General features: G+C 40.3%; 1 protein-coding gene across 1 annotated transcript; it reads right to left on the bottom strand.

Moving 5' to 3' along the window:
- Positions 1–623: 623 nt before the first annotated feature.
- On the bottom strand, positions 624–23690 carry RTCB (RNA 2',3'-cyclic phosphate and 5'-OH ligase). Its single transcript, XM_032266908.1, has 12 exons — positions 23488–23690; positions 20198–20276; positions 18972–19039; positions 17205–17304; positions 14543–14699; positions 11649–11805; positions 9547–9706; positions 8051–8226; positions 7371–7559; positions 6560–6670; positions 4954–5073; positions 624–1135 (listed from the first exon to the last, which is right to left on the bottom strand). Exons 1-12 carry the CDS (start codon positions 23578–23580, stop codon positions 1028–1030), a joined length of 1518 nt encoding a protein of 505 aa, XP_032122799.1. The 5' UTR covers positions 23581–23690; the 3' UTR covers positions 624–1027.

Here is a 23690-nt window from a genome sequence, read left to right as displayed (position 1 = left end):
GGTTTTATTTTAAACTGAGAGGTAAGTTTTAGGAAAAAAATAAATGATTTTCAATTTGACTGGCTGTTCAGATTCAACCAAAGCCTTATTAACCTTTAACTGCAGCCTTTAACATCTTTGAGGTGTCACCGTACATATGAAATCTGATTACGTGGCACAAGACTAGTCAACTTGTCAACACAGTGCAGCTGTTAATGTCACAGCTTTGGTCATTTAATGCTTTTATAATAATACAACCACAAAATGTAAAGATACTCAGTCTTATATGAGGGTTTTCTGCCACTGCTGTGCAAAACTTAAAAAAAAAAAAAAAATTAGCCAGGCCTAATTAATGAGATACCAGCAGATGCCATGTTGCAAATGAGCAGAAACCCTGCCTTGTATTTAGAGTAAGAAAGGCAGCAAGGCTAGGAAATACTATTCTGTCTTTTGGGTCCCTATTCCTTACACCTCCACATACTCCCTCTTCAGTGTGTGTCCCACTACCCACTCATCTAACAGCCCGATTAAAAACCCCTGGGTGCTCTCCAAGTAAGAGGGGTATTTAGGGTTTTGCTCAGTGCAGGGGTGATGTCTAAAGGGGTGGATGAATAGACAAACGGACAAAGCAAGGGATGAAAGGGAACATTCCAAAACCATATTTAATAGAACTTTCTTCATGACACCTCTCGGAATGTAAACACAGCTTGGCGTAACAAAGTTCCATCTGATGGCTAAAGACTTGTATGACTGCGTAAGGCAGTTTCTTGACACCTACCCACCCCTAACAGATTTTCCTAAAACTCTGTGGAACAGCCAAGGAGAAGGTATATTCCTCCCTTTCCAAAGGTTCCTCTTCTTGGAAGATTATTTTACAAGCACAGGCTCCTGAAAGCAGCAGCCTCCCCGTCAGCCATTTTGGCACGAGCAGTTACAGCTGCACACTTTGGAACCTGTCCTGACTTGAGTCTGACGTTGGAAGAGCATGTCAGTCTACTTCCACTTCACAGAGGGTCAGTGGTGTCTGGTGGCCCTGCTGTCCAAGGTTCTATCCTTTGATCACAGCAATTGGTCTCAGTTTAATGGCTTTCTTGCTGATTCCAGCATCATGGCAGGTATTCACCACATCTGTTACATTCTTATAGGACTCAGGAGCCTGCAGGAGAGGAATTAAACATTGTACAAGTCCACTGAAAATGCAGTCTTTACAAGCACCAGACTTCGCTTGTGATTAAATAAATGCACACTAAAATAATACAGGGAGTTTTTTTGTCTATCAAATTAGCAAACATTTAAAAAATGAGTAAGCCTAATGTTGGTCAGTGGTAGCTTCCAAAACACTTTCATCTTGTTTTATATTTTTCGGTATTTTTTGAAACGTCTCCAAAGAACATGCATTACTTGTATAACTAGAAAATGTGTAAATGTAATTAAATAAAACACACACCAGTACCTGACTGGAAGGAAATGCACAAAACCATCATATGTTAGTAGTAATTATCTCTTGATGGTGGAATTATTGGCAATTTTAATTTTCTTTCTTTATATATTTATGCAGTTATCAACATTTTTGGAATGAACATCTAGTACCCTCAAGGTAAGTTATAAAATTCATATATGTATAAAACTGTATGTGTGCATGTGTATATGTGTGTATATATGTGCAACTACACTCACATACAATTTCTGTGACTTTCTAGTCACATTCCCACCCTTCCATCCTACCCATACTGCCTTGCCACCATTAGCACTAATCTCCTCACACACTCACTTTATCTTTATTCATGTCATTACAAGCTTAGGCCATCCAGACTGATTCCCATACTGTTCTTTACATAATACCCTTTTCTGTCCCATCTCCCATTCCCTTCCAATGTCTGAAACCTTCCCACTGTGGCCTCTGGAACTCCTTCCCTTTAACATTCCCTTCACCTTCTCGTTTTACCGAAACATGGATCTTTCTTCAGGATATCACTTTCACATGAACTCCAACTTTCTGAAGTGGTAGCTGTTTTCTCTCCCAAACCAGGTCATGCCATTGGTCCCAGAAGTGGGACAGGTGGCTGTTTTCTGGCTTTCATGGTTGTTTCTATTCTCCCTTTCTCCCTAGGCACTCCCAGTTTTGAATCTTGCAGTCATTACATCATACCACAAACTATCTTTGGCTACAGTTATCTGAGGGAGCCTCAGTCGCTCCCTAGCATTACTTGATTCTAGCTCCTGGCAATCAGATAAAATTCTACTGGGCCAATGACTTTCTCTCTCTCTCCAGATGAGTATTTCATACCTTTTCTCAGATCCTTACTGTCACTTGCTGACCTTACTATGTAATACACTGAAAAAAAAAAATAGAAGCAGCCAGAATATTCGTAAATGTGCTCACTTTATCTTCCCCACATATCTGTATCTATACCTTCTCTCTTTTTTTGACAGGGTCTAATTCTGTCACCCAAGGTTGAGTCCAGTGGCACAATCACAGCTTGCTGCTGCCACCAACTCCTGGGCTCAATCGATCCTTTTGACCCAGGCTTCTAAGTCATTGAGACTACAGGCTAATTTTTTTTAATTTTTATAGAGATGGGGTCTTGCTTTGTTGCCCAGGCTGGTCTCAAACTCCTGGCTTTAAGCAATCTCACCTCAGCCTCTCAAAGTACTGGGATTACAGATGCCAGCCACTGTGCCCAGCCTCTTCTCTCCTTTTATAAAGGATGGATTATTTGTGCTCCTAGCAAAGACCAGCTCTATTAACTTGTACATCAGACCCTATCTCTATTCAAGGAGACGTCTCCAGCAATTTCCTCCCTCTTTCCTTCATCATTCATTTCTCTTGTAGATTCTTCTCATTAACATGAAAACACATTTGTCAGATCATGTCACAATTCTGTTCAAAATCCTCCAAAAGTTTTCATTTTAATCAGAGTAAAAGCAAAAGTAAAAGTCCAAATGCTCTGGCGCCCCCTATCTCTCTGACCTCATCTCCCTCTGGCTTGCTCTTGTCATGCCTGGCCTTAGGCTGCTTCGGGGTAACCTTGGCTCACAGATTTTGTGCTTGCTGTTCTCTCTGCCTTGCTGCTCTCAGATACCCAGGGAGCCTGTTTCTTCCCTCTTCAGGTCTTTGCTCTATTGTCACATCACTGAAGTCTTCTCCAACCACCTGTTTAAAACTGTCCCCCTCCCCACCTTTCCTTACCCCTTTCCCTGCTTTATTATTATTTCACAGAACTTGTATGGTCATTAACACACAGTATATTTTGTTATTTGGAAAGCTCCACAAGGAAGGGATTCATGTTTCTTTTGTCCACTGCAGTATCTCTAGCACACAGAAAAGTACCTAACTAGAGCAGATGTTCAATAAGTGTTAGCTGAATAAGTGAATTAAACAATCGTGTTGCAGGTGAAAAAAACAAAACCAAACAACTAAAAATCCAAATGTTAACTGTAGTTATTCCTGGCTGATTGAATTCTAAATGTTTTCTGTTCTCTTCCTTGCATTTTCCAAATCTTTTAAATTAAACATGTATTCTTTAGGGGAAAAATTAATAGTTATTTAAAAAATAAGTCTTTGTCATACTCTGAGTCAGTAGTTCACTTTTTTCTTTTTCTTTTTTTTTTGAGATGACTCTCGCTTTGCCATCCAGTCTGGAATGCAGCAGCACAATCACATAGCTCACTGTAACCCCAAACACCTGGGCTCAAGCTATCCTCCAGCTTCAGGCTCCTGAGTAGACAGGACTACACCTGGCTAATCTTTGCCCAGACTGATCTTGAACTCCTGGCCTCAAGAGATCTTCTTGCATTTGCCTCCCAAAGTACTGGAATTATACACATGAGCCACCATGTAATTCCCACTTTTGAGACTTTGTTCTAATTACTAAAACAACTGGAGAAAAGCTTCATGCATGAAGATACTCATTAAAATTTTAATTTATAGTAGCAAATATTTGAAAGCTACTTAAATGTCTACTACAGGGAGAAAGATACTCTGGTGGAATATTCAGCAATGATTTTAAAAAGTGACACAAACAATTTCATAACATTGTGCTAAATTTTTAAAAGAACTACAAAATGTGTATTAATTGTAATTATGACTAGCTTTAAAAAAAGCATTTAGGGAAAAAGTATGACAATAAGTATTTCTTTCTCTTTTTGAGACGGAGTCTTCCTTTGTCGCCCAGGCTGGAGTGCAGTAGCGTGATCTTGGCTCACTGCAACCTCTGCCTCTTGGGTTCAAGTGATTCTTCTGCCTCAGCCTCCCGAGTAGTTGTGATTACAGGCATCCACCACCATGCCTAATTTTTGTATTTTTAGTACAGACGGGGTTTCACCATGTTGAGCAGGCTGGTCTCAAACCCCTGACCTCAAGTGATCCACCTACCTCGGCCTCCCAAAATGCTGGGATTATAGGTGTGAGCCACCACACCCAGCTGACAATAGTAAGTATTCTAAAAGATAAGGTAATAACTATGTCAGGGCACTGAGTTTCTGGAGGGCTTTCTTTTCTCTTAAATCTTTAAGAAAGAAATTATGTTGCTTTTAATTTAAATATGTACATATGTATACACATATATACAGAATTTAAATACAATCTGTTCTCCTGTGAATCAATAAAACTTTCCCCAAACATTTATGCCTTCCTTTCCAAACTTGCTTTCAAATTGAAACCTAAGTATACAACTGTATAAAAGCAAGAGTCAGCTCAAACTACTTTTGAAAAGCTTAATATGGAAATGGAGATTATATATAAATAGTGAAAAATCATTCTTAAGGACTTGGCTCATAATTTAACTCTAACCAAAAGAAAACAAAATATAAAACTGAAATAAGATAAACCAAAAAAGATATGCCAAAATTAAGGTCATTAAAAAAAGTAACAACCCAAACAATTTCTGTTAGTAATACCCCAAACTGCTGTCTCTGTAGACTGGCATAAATTACAAATGGGGAATAATGAATATTTATCAAAATTTCACTTACCTCTTCCATAACCAGTTTGGGTGAAGCAACACGGATTGCAATTCCCATATCTGCCAATTTGTCTAAGACATCCTGGAAATCTAAATTACGTCGAGATTTTGCTCGGGACAATGCACGGCCCTAGAATGGGAAAGGAATGAACTTTACTTTAAACCCTAAGATTATAAGCCCTTTCCTTGATTTTCTCTTAAACTAAAAAGGAGCTTAAAAACCCATCTTTTTTACTTTATCAAACTGATAACATGCCTTTTGTTTTAAGCCTCCTCATATCGTGGATTTTGGACCACAGAATTCTTTGTTGGGAGGCTGTCTTGGGCAGGGCAGTATCCCTGGCCTCTACTCCCTAAAATGCCAATAGCAACTCACACTAAACCGTGACAATAAAAAAATGCCTCCAGAAATGGCCAATGTCCCCATGGGGGTAGGGGGTTCATCTTCCCGTTGAGAACCACTGGGTTAAAATTAGGAGTTGGGAGGCAGCTAGAAATGTGAAACAATCAGAGAAAAAAGTAGGGTCAAGATACATTTGTGAACATCTGTCCTATGAGAAGGTATTCTAGACAGTTTCTCTTTCCCATTTCAACACTGGGTCAACACTCTGGATGGCTTAGAAAAGAGGCTGTCAAACTACAGTGGATGAGCCAAATTTGGCACACCATCTGCTATTTAAAAGAAACAATTTCGTTTTTTGAGAAAGGGTCTCCCTATGTCAGCCAGACTGGAGTGAAGTAGCATAATCATAACTCACTGCAGCCTTGATCTTCTGGGCTCAAGCAATCTTCCTGCCTTAGCCAGGACTATGGGTGTGTCACCACACCTGGCTGATCAAAAAAATTTTTGTAGAGACAGTGTCTTGCTAATGTTGCCCTGTCTTGAAGTCCTGGCTTCAAGTGCTCCTCCTGCCCTGGCCTCCTAAAGTGCTATAATTACAGGTGTGAGCAACCATGCCTGGTCTAAAATAGTTTTATGAGAACACAGCAGTGCCCATTTACATAGTGTTTAAGGTTGCTTCTGCACTGAAATGGCATAGCTGAATAGCTGGTACTGAGACCATCTGCTCCCCAAAGCCAGAATATTCATAGTCTGGTCTTTTATGGAAAGAATTTACTGACCCCTGGGCTTAGAAGATGAGAGGCAGTGTTTTGAAATGCGTGTGTGTGTAGACTGCACACAGGCTCTAATTTGCAAATAGGGTCTATCCTTCCAATCCTGAGTGGACCTACAACAGGAAGGGGCAAATTAAACAAATGAGCAGATCCAGTCAATCACTGAGATAAACTGTGCTATTAACATCAGTTAAAGTTCCATCACTTTAAACCAGTTACAGTAAGCTCAGCCAGTGTGATAATTTCCCAGTCTGGATTTTCGGGACTTGTGGAGATAAGAAACGGTCCCTAACCCTACCAGATATTACTTAGGTAAAGACACTAGGTGCCCTGTCAGTTCACTAAATAGCATACATTATGGGGAACAATTTGAAGTACAAGACAGGATAGACCCAAGTCTCAATTCTGTTAATGTTCAATCAGCTACGTTTACCAGTCAAAATGGAAAACAATAGCTAAACTGAAGAGAACATTTCTAAGGAAGTTTCTGTTTTCCTTACCGCTCCATGACAGGTTGTGCCAAATGTCTCAGTCATGCCCTGTTCGGTGCCAGTAAGAACATAACTACAGGTTCCCATGGTGCCACCGATGAGCACTGGTTGTCCAGTGAGCTGAGGATGCACATAAGCAAACATGTTAAAAACCAGAAAAGCATAAGCTTTTTAGGCAAAAAATTCAAATTTTCTTCTGCACTGTAGAATTGCATGAGAAACCCAGACCTCTAAACATACAGCTTGTAAACAATTATTAAGACAGTACTTTGATAATTCAGAAGTGAAGGAAGAGGACAAGAGTGAAAATGGGAGGACCAGTAAAAATGCAGAAGACAGGAGTCAAAATAAGAGCGAAGTGAAATCCAAAAGTATAGGGAAGTGTTACTAGAACAACCATCCTGAGGAAAGGGATTTTCTTCTGTTTTGGGTTTCTCATCTGTAAAAGGAGCAGGCAGACTATGGGGTCTAACTCCACCACAGCCAGACACCAAGAGGATAGGAATGAAACAGGCTGAGTTTACTCTGTCTTCTGTAACTGAGTTACTCCTGTCTTCCACTAATTCAAAGGCCTCAATTCACAGTAGTGGAGTAATATATACTTCATACAGCACTTTCTAGTTAGCACATGGCAACACTGTAAGCACAAATGATGCGGGGAGGAGTTACTGCTTCAGAGAAGATTGGGAATCACTGTTCTCATGGGTGACACAATATTTTATTTTCACAATTGCTGCTTTTCAGTTTAAATGTAATTTACATTTGCAACAATCTAAATCATACTCCCGCTGCTTAAAACCACAAACACAGGGCTACGTACTTGGTAATCAACAGCAATGAGTGGATGGTGAGGAGGGAACGCGCGGGTGGATCCCTTCCTGTGTACTAACAGTGTCCGTTCCTTTCCATCCACCACATGCTGCTCCACTTTGGCAATGTTGTGAGAAACATCATAGATCACGTGGAGATCCAAGTCATCAGGCGTTGTGTTGAAGACCTTGGCAAAAGCCTAGGAGAAAATGTAGAAGTTAAAAGCAGCCAGAACTTCAGACTGATCTTTAGCTTTTTGTGACTTATCTTATTGATTTCAGGTAGTCTGTTCTGAACAGGGTAAAAGATTTAAATTTCAAAAATAGCAGTAAGATTATCTTTACGTAAAGGACAAAAGCTGTCTTTTAGACCACACAGCAAATGCCACCACATCATTTTCCTCTTTGGTTAAAAAGCTGCCTGGCTACTTTTGATCCCACCCTTCAAAATTGCTTCTTCCCCAGCCTTCTGAATCTTAGTCAGTGGTACTCCTATTCTCTGTGCTGTTCAAGACAAATTCTAGGAATAATTTTGATTCTCTTCTCTCATTCCTTATGCCTGATACTCTGATTATTTGGTTTAAGATGACACCAAAACCAAACACCATAGGCTTTGATTGAACTGCACTATGTTTTAAAGCACTTAACTTCATCATGAATGACTCAGACAGAAAAGCAACTTCAACTGTACCTGCCGGGTTAAGAAGGTCATGGAAGAGCGGTTGACCCAGGCATAGTTCCCAGCTGCTGCCATTCCCTTCAGGTAGTCTTGACCCTCTGGGGAAGCGATTCGAGCACAGGCCAACTGCCGATCATTGACTATAATCTTGTCTCTCTTCATGGCCTTCTCCATAGCTACCAGAGCATCTGGAATGAGAGCAGCAAAGTCCAAACCAGTTAGGTTTCCCTTAAATGAAGAGTTCCGATTTACTGCAGAAAGGCAGACTACATTCAAACTCATTCCACAAAAAATCAAGCGAAACACAACTTTCCCTTTGTTTCTGAGTTCATCTATTTGCTCGGCCAAGATGAATGTGAGAATCTTTAAGAGTGCAGTGACAGTATGTGGGACACAAAGTCAACATTCGTCCTTTTGGAACTTGAAAGAGAATGGGATGTGTAAACAAATAGCCACAGTATGACCTCAATTACTCCTTTCTCAGTATGCGAATGATTGAGAGTAGTAGCAGTAAAATACATTGTGTTACCATCATGGTTAATCAAATTCATGACAGTGCAGAGAAGCACTCAGTGGAATGCTCTGGAATACTAGTCGACACTTCATATATCTGCTAGATTAAATAGTCTAAAGGGTCAGGCTGGCACAAATTATTAAATTCTCACACAAGAAAATGGACTAGAGGCTGATCTGTAACATGAAATTTAAAGCTTATGGTAATTTCCAGGTGTCTATATACCTTTTCATTGATGCATAAACTCTTTCACACATCCTCCAAGTTATCCAAAAGGACCTATCCATTATTCCTCTGCTTCCTGCTTTTGTTCATGCTGCCTTTTTGTCACCAATGTTCTTTGTGTGTAATTGTCCAAACTGTTCTTATCTCATGGATACCATTTGTAGTCTGTCAAAGCTCAACACTGGATCCATGAAGCCATCTCCAAAATCTTTTTCCTAAATGTGTTTTGTCTCCCCTATATTATTAATTGCTACCTTTTAATATTTACTTTTCCTTCTAAATGAACATGACCTTTACTTCATGAGACAATGTGAGTACAAAGTATCTGCCTATTTCGTCAGCAAATCCACCATAACACCTAACGTTGCAGAGCAGGTATATAATACATACATCATTTGCTAAATGAATGCCTACTTCAGAAATTCTACTGTTTAAATATTTTCTTGCTCTTTCTTGGCCAGATAGTAACCCTTCAGAGTCAATATAACGATAACTGCAACTAACATTTATTGAATGCTTACTGTCAGACACTGATTTAAGTGCTTTACATATATTATTAACTTTCCATGATAATCCCATATAAAATAATTATTATACTCATTTTTTTTAAGACAAGAAAGTTATAACCCAGTGAAGTTAATTTGTTTGTTATTTAATTGTTGAGGACTCAGGATAAAACCCATGCAGTATATTTCAGAGTTTTTGTTCTCTTAAATTTCTATGTGGTTGCCCATAAAATGCACATTTTGGTATGAAGTCTAGAATATACCTGTGGCTACTTGGTGGCCCAGGCCTCTGCTTCCACTGTGGATCATCACACACACCTGTCCCTTATGGTCGATGCCCATTTTCTTAGCAGCGTATTCATTGAAAATCTCATCCACAACCTGGATTTCTGCATAATGGTTGCCTGCTCCCAGGGTCCCCAACTGCAAATGTAAAAATGTCTGATAAGATAGTTTTTATTCTAGTTTTTGTTTTAATCTATTTAAAAACCAAAAAGATAAAAACAAACAGCAAAATAACAAATAGTGTTCCAGTAACAAAAAAATTCCTAAGCTGTACAAGTGCCTCGTTTACAACAATAGTCTACACAACAAAATAACGTAGACTAGCTCCTGAATTTTATTATATCTTTATATGCTTGGTATACAGATATAAAAAAACACAGGAACAGAAAACCAAACACTGCATGTTCTCACTCATAAGTGGGAGCTGAACAATGAGAACACATGGACACAGGGAAGGGAACATCACATACTGGGGCCTGTCGGGGGATGGGGGGAAAGAAGAGGGAAAACATTAGGACAAATACCTAAAGCATGTGCAGCTTAAAACCCATATAATGGGTTGACAGGTGCAGCAAACCACCAGGGCACATGTATACTTATGTAACAAACTTGCACGTTCAGCACATGTATCCCAGAACTTAGAGCAAAACAAATTAATTTAAAGAAAAAAGCTTCATTAAAAAAACAAGCCTTTAAATGGTTCATGGGATATTTTAAACATCACAAAGAGTCAAATTTTGGGATAATGTTGGTGAATGTTGACACTTAGACAAGATCCAAGTTCAAATGATTTTTAAAACACCTACGAGTTCATGGACATCCACCATTATCTATAACTGAAAGAACATATACGACAATTAGAGCTAATATCAATAGATGATTTAGAGAACCAGAGAATGTCAGTTCTGGAAGCGTCTTTAGAGGTTGCCTAGTTTTTCTTTTTTTAAAACTGCATTTTAGGTTTTGGGGTACATGTGAAGAACATGTAAGATTGCTGCATAGGTACACACATGGCAGCGTGATTTGCTGCCTTCCTCCTCTCCACCTGTATCTGGCATTTCTCCCCGTGCTCTCTCTCCCCAACTCCCCACCCCCTGATGTCCCTCTCCTATTTCCCCCCAACAGACCCCAGTGTGTGATGCTCCTCTCCCTGTGTCCATGTGTTCTCATTGTTCAACACCCACCTATGAGTGAGAACATGCGGTGTTTGATTTTCTGTTCTTGTGTCAGTTTGCTGAGAATGATGGTTTCCAGGTTCATCCATGTCCCTACAAAGGACACTAACTCATCGTTTTTGATGGCTGCATAATATTCCATGGTGTATATGTGCCACATTTTCCCTGTCCAGTCTATCATCGATGCTTTTTTTTTTTGAGGTCGCCTAGTTTTAACCATCCCAGTTTTCTAGAAGAAATTGAGATCCAGAGAAGACAGTCTTGCCCACGTGTCACAGTGAATTAGTGGCAGAGCCTTCATAACTAGCTGTAATTTCAAACATCTAGTATATTCTGATCTCATGGGTACCATTTGTAGACTGTCAAAGTATGTATATACATAAATAATTTTAACATATAAACCTTATAAATATATTCTATTTTTCTCCGATTCACTTCGAACTCATTATTTATTTTATGAAAATTTGCAAGCTCCTGATTGCTCTGTCACCCAGGCTGGAATGCAGTGGCATGATCACAGCTCACTGCAGCTTCAAACTCCTAGGCTCAAGTGATCTTCTATCTTAGCCTGTGAGCAGCTGGGATTACTGGCATGTGCTTTTTTTTTTTTTTTCCCAATTTTTTTTAGAGACAAAGTCTCCTTATGTTGCCGAGGCTAGTCTTGAACTACTGGCCTCAAGCAATCCTTCTTCAATGGCCTCCCAAAGCAGGTGTGAGTCACCGCATCCAGCCCTGATAGTTTTTTTTTTTTAAATATAAATGAAGCATAAACACATTTGTACTTTTTGATATACCATAAAGAAACCTGGGAATATGTTTGCTAAATGTAAGATATAGATTTTTTTCCCCCAACAAAAACAAAATATGAGAAAAAAATTAACATGTTGCCCCTCCAAAGTGATTACCTGAGGAAGGCCTCTTTTCTTAGCCCTTGGAGAGACCTTATTGGGGTCTGCCTGCAGCATCCTTCCATACTCCTCACAGTGCTCTTTGTCTTCAGCCCAGGCATACCCTTCTCTTAAGGACCAGTCCACCCCCATCTCCAAGGCCTCCTCCAAGTCTCTGGGTGAGTATAAAAGGTGCTAGTCATTTCACAGCAAAGGCAGATCAAAACCTAAGGATGACCACATCTTTAAAGGGCAGAGGAAAACTGGGCATTTACTATCTCCTGTGTTCCTTGAGTCAGATACAAAGTTTAAGCTCTCCATAACTGTTTTTTTTTTTGAAGAATGCAGTCACATTAATAATTGCAATATACAATAGTAAATGCCTTATTAGATATGATTATAGTTCTACTTGACACTTATACGGCTCTTTGTCAAGTCTTTTTTATATTCAGTTTGCCTCTCTGATCCTGAATTCCATGAGGCAGTGATTAAGCCGACAAAAAAAAAAATAAATAAATAAATAAATAAATCCAAAACTTTGTAACCTTAATTAGCTATCACTCTCTACCACTAATTCGACCAGCTACACAACTTGATTAATAATTTATAAAGAATTATGGTCAAATAAATGAAGGTATCTAGAATTCCTCAAACAACACAGGTTAATTTTTTTTTTTGAGACTGAATCTCTCTCTGTTGCCCAGGCTAGAATATAGTAGCACGATCTCAGCTCACTACAACCTCTGCCTTCCAGGTTCAAGTGATTCTCCTGCCTCAGCCTCCTGAGTAGCTGGGTCTACAGGTGCACGCCACCACACCTGGCTAATTTTTTTTTGTATTTTTAGTATAGATGGGGTTTCACCATGTTAAGTCAGGATGGTCTTGATCTCCTGACTTCATGTTCTGCCCACCTTGGCCTCCCACAGTGCTGGGATTACAGGTGTAAGCCACTGCACCCGGCCAACAAGGTTAAATCTTAAGCTCTATTCACATCTTCACAAAAGTTCTGAGTGACTTACTGCACCTCCATTTTGAAGCTGAGGTACACGTACATTAAACCCTTAGTGGCAACAAACTTTAATCTTCATCCAAGGTCCAGCTGTTTTCCAAAACACTGGCAGGAAAAACTACGCTTTTCAGTGTTCTCTCCCCACTACCCCAGATGACAGCCCATTTCAATATTATTTTTTTTTATTATTTTTTACTGCTCCTTGCAGAGCCGGGCTACCCCATAGGCACTGTGCCCAGAGTAGCCTCATTTCAGTATTATTTGGAAAAAATTCCTATGTAAAATGTTTGCAAAGATGTTTGAAATTTGTGTGTTCCAAGTATGCTTTTCAAATTGGGGCTGTGTGTCAGGGATCACGTGAAATCACAGACCAAGTATCTTTTAAGTATATCGATTTTACTTCAAGCGTGTGTGTGTGTTTTTGTTTGGGTAATTGGGAGGAGTTTGCTTTATCTTTCAAATTTATGTGAATTCTGCATTCGAATCAAATGTGTACATAATAGAAAAAACATGTTTTTAGCTGTTACTTGTAACAGCTAAACGTTAAGTAACAGATTTAGCTGTAACGTAACAGCTAAAAACATGTTTTTCCTATTATGTACACGTTTGATTCAATTGCAAAATTCACATAAATTTGAAGGATAAAGCAAAATATTAAAGAAACAAGGCTGGGCGCGGTGGCTCAAGCCTGTAATCCCAGCACTGTGGGAGGCCGAGACGGGTGGATCACGAGGTCAAGAGATCGAGACCATCCTGGTCAACATGGTGAAACCCCGTCTCTACTAAAAATACAAAAAATTAGCTGGGCATGGTGGCGCGTGCCTGTAATCCCAGCGACTTAGGAGGCTGGGGCAGGAGAATTGCCTGAACCCGGGAGGCGGAGGTTGCGGTGAGCCGAGATCGCGCCATTGCACTTCAGCCTGGGCAACAAGAACGAAACTCTGTCTCAAAAAAAAAAAAAGAAATATACCTAGCATGCTATTCTGCTATTGAAGTACTCTGCAAAATTTAGGGTACACTGCTTTGCATAAGCTATGACACAGTAAAGTCTATGGCCATCTGAGAGATACGCTATAGCATTATATTTAATTCTCTACTTACCCAAAGAACACATCTTGCTATCATTCAAAAAGGACGGTTGTGGTTAAATAGGCTAATGACAAAAGGCAGTGGGATTCCGAATATAGTTTCTGAAGTCAAAGGATCTTTGGTTTGAATACTGCTATCACCTACTAAGATTTAAAAAAAAAAAAAAAAACGCAGACAGCGTCACTCTGTTGCTCAGGCTGGGGTGCAGTACTGACATGGCAACACACTGCAGCCTTGAACTCCTGGGCTCAAAAGGGGTCCTCCCACTTCAGCCTCCTGAGTAGGTGGGACTACAGCGCAAGCCACATGCCCTGCTATTTTTTTTTTTTTTTTAAGAGACAAGGTCTCACTATGTTGCCTAGGTTCAACTTTTACTCCCGGACTCAAGCAATCCTCCTGCCTTGGCCTCCCAAAGTGTTGGGATTCTGTAAACCCAACCACGCCTGGCACTAAGCTTCTTACCTCTCTAAACCTCAGTTTTCTTTCTCGTAAGTTCGGGAAAATAATAGGGTTATTGTCTAGATGAACTGATACAATCAATGCTCAGTGCCTTACACATAGAAAGTGCTTGATAAACGTTGGTGGATATGATTTTATTATAAATACTACTCTAATGTCAAAGGCTATTATAACATCAGTTGAATAACGTCTCCAAAAAATACGCTGAACCTCCTGCTGAAGAAACAGTTCTTACTACTTCCTGAAAAGTAACTGAACAATCCTCATCTCTCAAGTATACTGCACTGGAAAGGAAGCTGAAGGTCATGTGGTTACTATCTCTCCCATTCCGTTTACTGGAAATGTGTGCTCTTACTTGGCATTCATTGGGATGACACCTTTTGATCCTACCCCAACAGGAATGTGGTCAAACATAGCTTGGGCAAGTTGCTCCTTCACAGGCTGGACATCACTTTCATCTAAATTGGTTCTTAGCAAGCGGACACCACAGTTGATGTCAAACCCGACACCACCTACAAAATAGAGAAAAGTTAGCAAAACCAGGAGGTCAGGCACTGTTACCTTCAGTTTCTCACCATTAATATAGGGCTAGAAAGATACCCATTCTTTTAAATATAACTATTTTTTAAAGTAGACAACAAAGTGGTTCTCTGTAAAGCTTGATGACACCGAGATAATCTAAAGTAAGATACATGCTAAAGGCACTTTATGGGCCAGGGAGGCAGCAATGAGCAATGAGTAACATGTAAACAAGAGATCAAAATGTGCTTCTCTTTTTTCTTGACTACTGCTGTCAGGGGTTGATGAATTTTTTCAGTCTTTACAAATGATCAACTTTTGACTTTGTTGGCTCTTTCTATCATATATCTTTACATTTCATTAATTTTACTCCTATTTCCATCCTTCTACTTGTGTAGGGTGTAATTTGTTGTTCTTTCTTTAACTTTCTAAGATCACTGATATTCCAGCCTTTCTTCTTTCCTAATTTGTGCATTTAAGGCTACATGTTTCCATTCAGAAAGGACATTAACAGTAACCTCAAATTTTTAGACATAAGGACTTTCATTTTTTGAGGCAGAGTCTTGCTGTCACCTAGGCTAAACTCTCATTGCAGCCTCTACCTCCCAGGCTCAAGCAATTCTCTCCCCTCAGTCTCCTGAGTAGCTGGTACTACAGGTGTGTGCCACCACACCTGACTAACTTTTGTATTTTTTGTAGGGATGGGGTTTCACCATGTTGCCTAAGCTGGTCTCAAACTCCTGGGCTCAAGTGATCCTCCTGCCTCAGCCTCTCAAAGTGCTGGAATTACAGGTGTGAGCCACTTTGCCAAGCCTGTAAGCATTTTTTAAACCATTTACCCCCAGCTTGAGAGATGACTGGCAAATAAATGGCAAATAAAAGCTGTATATATTTAGGTATACACAATGTACATATACATTGAGAAATAATTACTACAATCAAACTATCATACTCATGATCTCACAATTACTTCCCTTCTGTTTTTTCTGGTGAAAACATTTAAGATCTATTTTCTTAGAAAATGTCAAGTAAACATGTGGGGGAGGGGATGAAGATAGTCCTCAAAGAACAGGACCCCAGACTCAGAGCTTCTCAGAAGACAGAAGGTGGGCTTCTCTTCTCCCTCTTGGGAACAGGTACTGGAGCCCTCTGCAGGTCACTGGCCACCTGGCCTCACACACTCCCAGGCTGGGCCCTGTGCGTCTGTCCCATGAGTGGTTCTTTAGTATGGTCCAGAGACCCTGGGGTGGGAGTTAGGGGGAAGACCATTTCAGGTCTGTAAGATTCATTTTATAATACTAAGACATTATTTGCCTATTTTATTCATATTCTCCCATGACTGTACAGTGAGATTTTTTCAAAAGCCTATACGACATAACATCTTTGTTCTAATGGATAATGAAGCATGTACTTATGTATTCCTGTCTTAAAAATTTTGTTTTAATTTCTAATAAGGTAAACATTAATAAGAGTCTTTGAGCTCAATCCTCAATAATTTTTTTTAAAGTGGTCCCGAGTGCAAAAAGTTTGAGAACCGCTGGTGTATATGACTTCAGTTCTTTGAAATCTGACACCTGCTTTATGGCTCAGCACGTGGCCAGCTTTGGTAAACTCTGCACTGCCTGGCTGCACAGCAATGCATGTGCACATAAACACACAACCACACATATATATTAGAGGTCAAGGTGTCAAGTTTGTTATTGGATCATTCAAATAATGTATATTCGTACTGACTGAAATTTGCAGTCACCTCAAAACAGCCCTACATGTAGGGCTCACCTATCTGGACCTTTTCTTCTTTTCCTCTAGATCTTGACCACGCAAACTCTTATTGCCTTGGCAGATTTTCTGTGTCTTCAAACAGATTTAAGAAAAAATATTTTATCTAGCCTTTCTGATTATTTTCAGCAAGGGATTGGTCTGAAACAACCTAGTCCACCACTGCTAGAAGCAGAACTCTCAAGATGTCATTTAAACTTTGTTTATAAATTGACACTCTTTAACAGCAATTACTTCTGGTATAGAATGTTTTCATTGAAAGCACCCCATAACCACAGCAGAAGGTGTACACAACCTTCTGTATATTCAATGTTATCACTGAATAACGATGATATTACTGAATATGTTCTATGTGCCTAGCACTGTTCTAAATATTTTACAGAGCTGAACTCATCTAATTTACTAATAATGTGTGGTCATTAACGCAAACTGTCCATGAGGTAACTGAGCTACACAGATTAAAAAAATTTGCCAGCTTGCTTAATACTGTGACATTTGGTAGAAGCCTCCCAAAATTTTCAATAAAAATATGCTTTGCTTGATGTTTTAATAGACTCTCAGTATCCACAATTAATACTTGCAGTAAATGTCAAAGAAAAAAATGACAGAACATGATGAGACTGACTCATGCATATGGGAAGAAGTGCTCTGTTTCCCAAAGGCTGTGGCCCATAGAGAAAAGCTACACACTTAACAGCAGACATGCACAGTGACCTTACCTGGGGATACCACTGCTTCAGGGTCATTCATATCAAAGGCTGCCATATTTCCAATGGCAAACCCATATCCTGAATGGACATCAGGAAGCCCAATAGATCGCTGAAAGAGAATTAGAAAATAAATACAGAGGTTTTGACCTGCCACGTGGTTGCCTGATGGACCTGACACTGATTCTCAAGCTGCAGGCTGAATCTTCCTAAATCAAGACTGTTTTCACGAAATCTCTATTGATGGAAATCATTAAGAACGCCTAATCACAAAGCTAAATACAGTGAGAAAAAAACCTTTTTATAAGTTCTAAATTTTTTTTTTTTTTTTTTTGAGACGGAGTTTCGCTCTTGTTACCCAGGCTGGAGTGCAATGGCTCGATCTCGGCCCACCGCAACCTCTGCCTCCCGGGTTCAGGCAATCCTCCTGCCTCAGCCTCCTGAGTAGCTGGGATTACAGGCAAGCACCACCATGCCCAGCTAATTTTTTGTAGTTTTAGTGGAGACGGGGTTTCACCATGTTGACCAGGATGGTCTCGATCTCTTGACCTCGTGATCCACCCGCCTCGGCCTCCCAAAGTGCTGGGATTACAGGCGTGAGCCACCGCGCCCGGCCAAGTTCTAAATGTTAATTAAGGAAATCCAAAACAGAAAAGCCTCAAAATAATATGATACAGGAGTAACAAATACTAAGCTTAATGTACTATTACATTTAAAAAATAATCTTAAGACATTGACAAACTGTGCTTTGTCAGGTTATGAAGAGGAAAATAACTGATTTACATAGGTCATTAGTTTAAGTAATCACAGACAAAAGTAATCCATTTGATGGTATAAAGACTGTAGACTTTCTACACATAAAGCCTAGAAAAGGTACCTGGCCCAGGAAGAATGCAGGTCAAACGCAGCATATATGGAGACACCAGACACTAACAAGTTCCTTATACGCACAAGCCATACCATTTCATTCCCCCTACCAAGTGCCCAACACGGTAACTGGCATAAAGAAGACCTCAAAAATGTCTGCTGAATAGATCCATTTTCAATATCCACCTCTAATGACAGAATATGAGTGTTAGACTGTGGTGGGGGCTTATGAATAGCTATGGTGTTCTCTCCTCCTCCCCTCAGTCCTCACCCTTAAACTTCTTTCCATTTCTTCTTCAGTGATCCTCTTGATAGAGCCACAGTGAAACTTACAATGGTGGTACACTGATCCAGGAATAATGATGTTACCATGATGAAGAAACAAGAAAACATAAAAACGACTTCAAAGGTTCTTGAACACTTATATTCTAGCCAAAGGCATCTGGAAACTGAAATGCCATCCGGATTCAATTATTTCTTTAGGTCCATGGTTATTTCTTTCTATTTTTTATTTCTAGAGACAGGGTCTCACTGTTGTCCAGGCTAAAACGGTAGTGGCATGATCATGGCTCACTGCAGTGTCAAACTGCTGGGCTCAAGCAATCCTCCCACTCAGCCTTCTGAGTAGCTGGGACTACAAGCATGTGACATCACACCTGGCTAATTTTTTTTGGTAGAGACAGGGTCTTGCCATGTTGCCCAGGCTGGTCTTGAACTCCTGGGCTCATGCACTCCCTCTATCTTGGACTCCCAAAGTGTTGGGAGTGGCATGAGCCACTGAGCCTGGCTTCATGGTTATGTCTGGCTGTCCAGCGGTCATTGTTTAAGTAACACCACTATCAGGCATGGCCATTCATTCATTCAGTGGACTTTGAGAAACATAAATGATTAAAGCTCTGAACTCTGACTCACATGAACAATTCCAGGCAGGGCTGCCACATTGCCAATCTGTTTCATGGCTGGCAGGAAGCCACCAACACCTGAAGACAAAAATTGAGTGTTAGAAAAGATGACACACTTGATTTTTAGCATTGATTATATTCACATTTTAGATTGTAAAATATGAAGAGGTAGTCACTAGGGCTACTAAGACAACAGAGGCTAGAAGGATGTTTGAGATGCAATATGGAAGAGAGCTTCTTCAGGAAGGAAGTACACACACAGAAAAGATAGTCACAAACGTGCTGTCAGTCTTCTGCATATCCCATGAGAAGGTTGCTTGCAAATGTTGAACTGGGAGATTTAAAATATAACTACCAAATTTTACGGTATTAATATTCTAAAAAATATTTCAGTAGTTCACATTATTTATAAAGAAAATCAATGCTGATTTATTCTAAGTGACAAAGAAGGGCTATGGGGATGAGCTGCAACACTGCACTGAGAATCAAGGAATATGCAGCTGCAGTCCCATTTCTGCCTCTTGGCAGCTGTGTTATTTTAGACAAGTGAGCATACCCTGGCTGGGGAGGGAGGGCTTTAGTCTGCTGATCTAGAAAATGAAAGGGCTAACATTAGATGATTTCTATATCATCACCACTAGATTATCACAAAGCTTTATGCATTTTATCTCTAAACCTTGCTGCAGCCCTGCAAGACAGGTGTAATGATTTTATGATGAAATAACTGAAGTTCAGTAATTAGTGTACTAGTTAAGAACACTGTCTTTGAAATCAGACACTCCTGGATCTGAATTCTGGCTCTGTCACCAAAAAGTTATGTGACCTTGGGCAAATTAAAATTATTTAACCTCACTGAGCTTTGACTTACACATCTGTAAACTGGAAATATCTTCCTTTTAGGGTTACTGTAAGTATTACATGAGATAATCTATGCAAAGCACCTAGTAAAATGCCTAGTACATAGTAAGTGCAAAACAAATGGTAGGTCTTGCTATTACGTACTGTTCAAGGTTAGCTGAACTTGTTCAAGAAAACAAGTTCCACCCAGCTTCAAATCCTTCTATAACGCCAACCGTCTAACAATGTGATCACAAATAAGTAAGTTATTTGGTCTTATATTAAGTTGTAATCAACACTTGATAAGATTTTAAAACTACAATTATTTGAGTTACCACTTTTTCAGGCCACAGGGAAGGCACTACTATACCAACACAAGGGAAACTCTAATGTACTTACCACCACCTCGACAGGCATTCCTTAATTCCTCAAACATCAGTTTCTCCAGAGCATCGTTCACGTAGAAAACGCCTTCAACCTGGTACCAAAGAAAGTGAAAAACAGTGTTTGAATACATGTATGGCAAGCACAGGTACTGGACAGAATATAATGTATGCAATATTTTCTCTACTTTACTCTTTAGGAAACACTTTCACATTACTTTAAGCATGTAGAAAACTTCCTATCAAAGACTATGAGCTGCTCCCATCTTAAAATACACCTTAAGAAAAATGTTGCAATGTTCAAAAACGGTTTTGTTTATTCTCATATTCTCAAAGCCACATTTAAGAATTTAACAGATCAAACATCTTTCTGTGTAATTAAGAAAAGCCTTCCAACTATGCTCTCACACAGCCCAAAGGTCTTAATCCTTAGGCTTCTAAGATATCAATGGATTTTTGAAAAACAAAAACAGAAACAAAAACACCCAGATGAATAAAAAACTCAAGTTCTCATGAAGTCATCTGACTTTAGTATATTTATTCTGTGTTTAAGCCAATAGCAAATTACTCTTTATTGTGCTCTAGTGATGACTTACAAATCTCTAGTTAATAGTGAGAAGAAAAATTTAACATGCAGCTATGTTGTTGTGAGCTCAGTTCTATTAGCTATATAATTTTTAAAAATAATCTATAGGCCGGGCGCGGTGGCTCCCGCCTGTAACTGCAGCACTTTAGGAGGTGGAGGCAGGTGGATCATGAGGTCAGGAGTTTGAGACCAGCCTGACCAACATGGTGAAACCCCGTCTCTACTAAAAATACAAAAGTTGGTCATGGTGGCACGTGCCTGTAATCCCAGCTACTCAGGAGGCTGAGGCAGGAGAATTGCTGAACCCAGGAGGTGGAGGTTGCAGTGAGCTGAGATCGTGCCATTGCACTCCAGCCTGGGCAACACAGCAAGACTGGTCTCTAAAAATAAATAAATTTTTAAAAAACTATATAATTTTAAAGCTTGACAATAGAGGTGGAACACAAAAGGCAATGGACAACATACTTAAGTAACAATAAAGAGCAGAACGTTTTTATCACAGGTCAAATATTTTGAAGGAGTTGTCCAGTAATGGAGAACCAAAGATTTAACACTTAATCAACTGAATGTAGTTTTTATCAGAAAGATAACTTCATCACCACTGCATAAATAACAATCCCATTGATGGAAAATGTTTCCAGTACAATTTCTTAGGGGTCACATTTATTAATTCACCGAACATTAACTGAGAATTTACTATGCATGAGGCACTGTCCTGGGCACTAGGGGAGACACAAAGGATATCACAAGATCTTGCTTTCAAGGAGCTTCTAGTGTACAATACAGCCCTTATACTCTGATAAGAATATCAGAGTGCAATGAGACAAGTGCCATAATGTAAGTACACAGTGCTATGAAAAAGTCTGATGAGGAAGTGGCTCAACAGTCTAGGAGGAAGCTGGGAGAGGCTTCACAGAGATCCTGCTGAGCTGGGTCTTTAAATACAAGAGACATTCACTGGTGCAGCAGAACATCTAGGAACTGAACACAAAAATGACATAAAGATGGGAGGGAAGCATTTTAAGGGAACAAAAAGAAATTTTTAGTGCAACATGTGGGTCTTGGGGGGAGAAATGAAGATTTAGTAACAGAGATGATTATCAGTGTGAAATTCACTGTTCCCATGAGGATGAATGCACAATTCATTCTTAGACGTCAATAGTGTTTTAAGAGTGATGCATCAACATTTCAAGTCTCTATTCCCGAAGGAAAGGTGGTAGTAAAGTGCTGCATACATACTTAACCCAGAACTGCCAAGCAAAATTAGACTTGCCCCTAGATAAAATGAGCAGCAGTGTGAGCATCAAAGGTTCAGTCAGAACACCTGCCAGACAATGACAGTCTGTTATTATATCCTACAGACGATCATGTCATGTGTGGTTTTTTTTTTTTTTTTGGAGACTCACTCTGTCACCCAGGCTGGAGTGTAGTTAGCATGATCATGGCTCACTGCAACTCAGTCTCCCAGGCTCAAGCAATTCCCCTGCCTCAGCCTTATAAGTAGCTACGACTACAGGTGCACTCCAACACGCCTGGCTAATTAAAAAAATTTTTTTGTGTGTGTGGAGACAGGGTCCCACTATACTGCCCAGGCCAATCTCAATGCTATAGGCACAAAGGATCTCCCCGCCAGGCCTCCCAAAGTGATTACAGGCCGTGAACCACTGCGCTGCCCCAAGTTAAGATTTTCTATTCCTTCCTTCAGGGTATCCGTTTCCACACAAAGGAAATGGCCAAACAGGAAACAGAACATATATTAATCTCTGTGGGCTTTTTCTCCCCTCAGTGTAAGTGACCTGCCAACAAGGGAAACTCAATAAGCTTTGATTCTGAATAAAAGAGTGGAGTGGCTATTGGGAACTGTTTACCAAGACGGACTTGGCACCTTCAGGGATTTCAAAAACTATTTAAAAACAAGTGGCAAAACTTCACAAATGTTTTCTTTTTTCACATTAATAAAAAGTATGAACACAGATGGTGATAAAGCCTGAAAGATACAGAGCCCAGGCTTTCAACTATCTGATGATCCTAAGCCCTCAAGTCTCCATCTGGAACGTCAGAGGAAAAAGTAGTGAACCAGGCATCAAGTCCTGGCTAAGATTCTTCCTAGGCGGGTAGAGGAAGCTGTGTCACTGACAGATCCTCGAGGTCCTTCTGCGAAATGAGTATTAAAAAAAGCCCTGCCCTGTGCTACTGCAAGAAAAGACATCGCTTTATTAAAAACCAACATGGAAGACTGAATGCTGAAAACTTGGTTCAGTGAACAAAGGTCCGTAAACGTTATATAAATAACCAGCATGACTCAGAGGAGGTGAATTCCAGTCCCAGCAATGGGACCCGGGGCTGGCTGTCCCACGTTGGAGTCCCACCTGAAGTTTCTGAAGACCAGGAACGTAAACGAAGCGTTTGCGAGACTCATCTATGAAAACGCTTTGGAAACCCCAATTTCGTATTTACTTGGCTTCCCATACACATCGCACTTAGGCTGTCCTCGTGGTTCGGGGACCTATCCTGGTGGGATGTCCTGAGCCCTCAAGTCTCCATCTGGGACATACAGGCTGGGCGGTCCCAGAACCGCGAGGGGAGAAAGAGGGGATGAGGAAAACTTTGCAAGGGACGGGGGTGGACCCAGTGGTCGAGACAGGTCCGGAGGGCGCGGTGGACGCTGGCCGGGCGGGGAAGGAGCAGGGAAGGCCCAACGATTTGCTCTTCCGCCTCACCTGCATGTTGGGCACGAAGCCCTTCTTGATCCTCCAGCAGTTTTTATTGATTTTTTCCAAGAACTGCAGCTCATCATTATAGTTGCGACTCATGGCGGCGACAACGGTAGCTAAACGGGCTCCGCTTTGAAGAGCCGCCGCCGCGTTGTCCGGCTTCCCAGAGCACCGCTTTCCAAGAACCACAGCGCAGGCGCGACCAGCGA

This window comes from Sapajus apella, unplaced genomic scaffold (genome assembly GCF_009761245.1).
Source record: "Sapajus apella isolate SASKATOON/1434 unplaced genomic scaffold, GSC_monkey_1.0 scaffold162, whole genome shotgun sequence".
Taxonomy (NCBI): Eukaryota; Metazoa; Chordata; class Mammalia; order Primates; family Cebidae; genus Sapajus; species Sapajus apella.
The sequence above is the reverse complement of the archived record's forward strand: the minus strand, read 5'-3'. Positions and strand labels throughout refer to the sequence as shown.

Coding starts and splice junctions, on each gene's coding strand:
- RTCB (XM_032266908.1), bottom strand. CDS start 23,580: ATGAGTCGCAACTATAATGATGAGCTGCAGTTCTTGGAAAAAATCAAT. Junction 11,806..14,542: donor GTCATCCCAATGAATGCCAA/GTAAGAGCACAC, acceptor ATACTCACCCAG/AGACTTGGAGGAGGCCTTGG. Junction 9,707..11,648: donor AGAAAAGAGGCCTTCCTCAG/GTAATCACTTTG, acceptor TTACATTTGCAG/TTGGGGACCCTGGGAGCAGG.